This window comes from Phaethon lepturus, unplaced genomic scaffold (assembly GCF_000687285.1).
Source record: "Phaethon lepturus isolate BGI_N335 unplaced genomic scaffold, ASM68728v1 scaffold9019, whole genome shotgun sequence".
NCBI lineage: Eukaryota > Metazoa > Chordata > Aves > Phaethontiformes > Phaethontidae > Phaethon > Phaethon lepturus.
Window position 1 is genome coordinate 24165 of NW_010561180.1, and position 4060 is coordinate 28224.

A 4060-nucleotide genomic window follows, 5' to 3' on the forward strand; every position below is an offset into this window, starting at 1 on the left:
AAGTAAAATTTTGTGTATTGTTATTCTCTAAACTTTAATAGAATACAATATTTGAAAGCGAATGCCAGGCAAAAGTAACAGCTTTGACTGGGCTATAAACACAAAACAACTGGACAGCATATTATGAACATGTCTGATTAGATTCCAGAGTCAACTAGAAAGTAAGACATCATAGTTAAAAGAAAAGTTCTTTACTGTACAGCATTGCTAATATTGCAGTTCTTAAAGATCTGCATTTCCTGCAGCTCCTTGTAAAGCGTAAGCTTTAGCAGGACATGCCTTCAGGATGCACATTGCCTTTCCAACTTATCCAGAACAGTGGTTTGCTGACATCAAATCAAAATTTCAAATTTCATTTTTACTCTTTCTCTCCTCAAGATCTCAAAGTGGGACCATTTCTTCATAGGGTTAAAAAAAAAAAAAAAGTCATCATTCAGTGGCATTAACAGTGTTCTCAAATAGTTTGAGTGAAATTTTTCAGGCCGCCTGCCCTGGAACTGGAAATTCAGTGGGGATGAGAAAGTAAAATTTATATGCACTACTTTCAAATAGGTAATTTTATAGAGTTACCAGAGGTACACTGACTAAATTGGGAAACATACCATGCATTTTATTACTTTCAAGGAATTCCTCATCCTCTTTGTCAATGAGGTGCGGGTTGGTAGAATAGGTTTTAATGTTTTCATCCAAGTACCATGACACATTTTCATCAAAAACCATAAAAAGAAGAGAAAATTGAACTTTCTTTTTCATATGAAACGATGGCAAATAATGTCTATGACACACAACAAGTGTGCCTATTAATCCACTGTAAGTGTCCTGAAATTACAGATGAAAAAAATCATATAATTACAAGATGTGACTAAGCAGAAGCACTTTTAATACCAGCCATGAATCCTATTTTTCCAGCTGTCAGTATCTGTGAATAAATGTAGCCAGTGCCAGAGAAACAAGGTCATTTCTTCATTGTTACATGCTACCCATGGATCAAGTTCAATGGACTATGAAGAGTAATTGCCTCTTTTTCATCTCTTGGTAGAAATAAACATTTATTCCATTTTAATTTCTTGCTCATCGTTTTTTTTCCAAATTCTTTTTAGGTTTTAGGATTTTGAGCTTGGTTTCCATTCAAAATACACTTCTTGGCACTTTCTCACTTATGTTTGTGGAGACATGAAGGAAAGAATACATTAACTTCCTTAAAAAATTATTAGTCATGTTAAGTTAATGGGTGCTTGTACAAAAATGGCAGATTTATGTTCCACAGTTGCATGTTATTTTTCCCACACATGACTGACTAGATACTGAGCAAGCTATAAAATGTTAGCTTTAAGAATGAAACCTGAGTGAGGTGATCTATACCAACAGCAGAAGAACCAGGGAGCAAGAACATGAAGAGCTGTCACTCTCAAATTCTGCTCCGACTTTCTTGCATTATTCAAGAGACATTTAAATTCAAAGGTATGCTAATGAGGGGAACGACTTGACAGAAAAAGCAGAAAGAGTTTCATCGCCCTTTTGCTGCTACATATATCTGTGTTGAAGTCATGAACAAAACCCTTTCAATTGATATTAATAATATACCTTAATGATGTCCACTGTTGAATGGTATGCCCATGCAATACAATGTGGATCTCCTCTCTCAGAACTAGATCTCTCTGGGATTTTCCAGACATATATTTTTGTTTCACCTGAATGAAATAAACATCAATGTATTTTAGAAATTTTCTGTGTGCTGACCTGTATAAGAGGTCATCCTGAAACAGATGTTACCTCCATTCACAGCTTCTATTTGACTTGAACTTCCTCTACCAGCTACCGCACTGGCTGCTTACTGGTTTTTCCCTTCTGCAGACCCCTGACTCTTCTTGCCAATCTTTTTTTGTATGTGGCTGCACTGTCCAGTTTACCATACTTCATAAAAACAATTGTATCTTTGGTAAAGATCACAGAGGATCTTCTGAAATAATGGCTAGCACAAGCTATGTTCTCCCTATGTAGCCAAACCTGTTTGCTTTCATGAAAGGTGCGGCCACACCGCATCAAAAAATTACTGACCTGTCCAAGGGCTAAGATATATAGCAATAGTTATCAGGGCTGTTTTAAGTGTAGAAATATTTGTCATAATCAGCATGAAAAATTTAAGAACCTGAGGTAAAAACATACGAACAAACAAATTCGAAGTCTTTCCTGCTGTCCTAAAATGAAAGCTTGCTAAATCTCCCTACAGGGCTTGACGTTACCTGCTAGAAATAAACAGGGATGCTTTGATACCTGGGTTAGTCACAGCAACAACAGAACTGTCTGTTTTCACTCCATGGGCATGTATAGAGTAAGGTCTTGATGCCAAGTTCTTAAAAACTATTCTGATTTTATCTCCAATATTTGACATAAGCAGTGGCCCTGTTGGGTTGAAAAGAAAGATTAACTTGGTTTTACAAAAGATCAAAGCAGAGAGAGAGAGAGAGTTTGTTGTCTTCAAATACACAATAACATCGGCTTGTAATTCAACAAGGAACTATACATGGATTACGTCGTTCACTATGATACGTCAGCTCGAGCAGCTGAAGTCAGGCATCTAAGTAGAGGCCTACGCTTCAAAAGCTCCGAGCACCTTCTGTGTATTTGAAGTCAGTTTGGATGTTGCTGCCCAGTTTTATGCTGACTTTGAAAATACTGACCTGTGATCAGGCAGCAAGCCAGAAGCTTTTCTTGTCAAGCAAGCCATGTAATCTTGCAAGGAAAGCACCGTAATAAAAGTAGCAATTCCAGGTAAGTTTAGGCACTTTGAGTGGGAAGAACTATACTCGCTATTATTCAAAGAGTATCTTCTTGTTTTGTTTCACTGCATTTTTCCTGGTTTAAAAACTGAACTTCATGATGACTATACCTTGAATTTCCAGATGCTGCTGCTCGTCTGCTCTGTTTTTGGGAGTACTGAATGTCTGGTCAGTGTACTCGCGATATACTACCTTTTTGTACTTTGAGCCAATGAATTTGTCTTCTTTATTTAAAAATGGATTGCCCGGGCTGAAAAAGAGAGAAAAAAAAGAAAATAGAGATAAGTATATGTCATACATTTCTTCATGTATTTTAAAACATCTTTCGCAGGTATGTTAATTAACCATCAAACAAAAGTCCAGCTCAGTGAAACAGTAATCTCACAGATCACTGTTATTTTCAACATGAAAACATTCTTGTTAAGATGGGAGGTTTCTCTTAATGTGGAAGGTTAAAAACACACTATAAATAGGCCAAGCCTACATAGTATTTGAGAGATATTTCGAATTGCAAGAAGCAATCCAGCAACTTGCATACTGAAAAATAGAGCACTCAGTGACTTCTGTAGATCTGAAATGGAAGCCTAAAAGCTGTAAAGCTTAAGTGCCTTGCTGAAATTAAATGGGAGGGACTAATTCTCTGCTGAGAACATGGGGGCTGGAGCCAGTGGGGAAAAAAAAGTCTGATAACAGCATAGTCTGTATTACTTGTGCTTAGAACTATGACAGAGTCCACTGTGGTGTGCGGGGAAAGGAAATGCGCTATCAAGCTGAGGAAAAAGAAGAAAATACAATCAAGTCAATAAAAAAGTATAGGCAGTTACAATCTACTACTTTAACCTCAAATGAAGTTATACAGGTGGAACACATAGAAATTAATCAGTTCATGGTTTAGCCTCATCTGCTAATTGGCATGAATTATTTGATCCAATCGGTTCCTTCTCACTGATTCAAATACTGTGAATAAAACACCAAGGTGACAAGCTTCATAGTGAATGGATTTGGTCATGGACTTATCTTGTATAAGCTAATGAAATTGAGAGGAGTAAAAAAGAACCTTACTCAGAGTACAGATAAACATGAGACAAAGAAAGACATGTTGCAAGACATGTAAGTAATCAAATATCAGGATGAAGTAGTCATCATATTTACAACTTAATGAAAATTTTAAGCATACCACATCAAGGACTGTACCAGCATCAGTAAATAATAGATGCAGATGCACTATTCAGGATTCATGAAAATCTGCAGCTACTGCACAGACGATTTATGCTGAACTG

General features: G+C 36.7%; 1 protein-coding gene across 1 annotated transcript in view; it reads right to left on the reverse strand.

Annotated features, from left to right (window-relative positions):
• The window catches only part of CP (ceruloplasmin (ferroxidase)), an 18454-nt gene that overhangs the window by 1037 nt on the left and 13357 nt on the right, over positions 1-4060 (reverse strand). The window contains exons 13-16 of the mRNA XM_010293904.1: positions 2891-3030; positions 2275-2403; positions 1585-1691; positions 603-819 (exon numbers count right to left, since the gene is read on the reverse strand). Of these exons, the coding sequence (XP_010292206.1) occupies positions 603-819; positions 1585-1691; positions 2275-2403; positions 2891-3030 (593 nt within the window). The remainder of the gene's footprint in view (positions 1-602; positions 820-1584; positions 1692-2274; positions 2404-2890; positions 3031-4060) is intronic.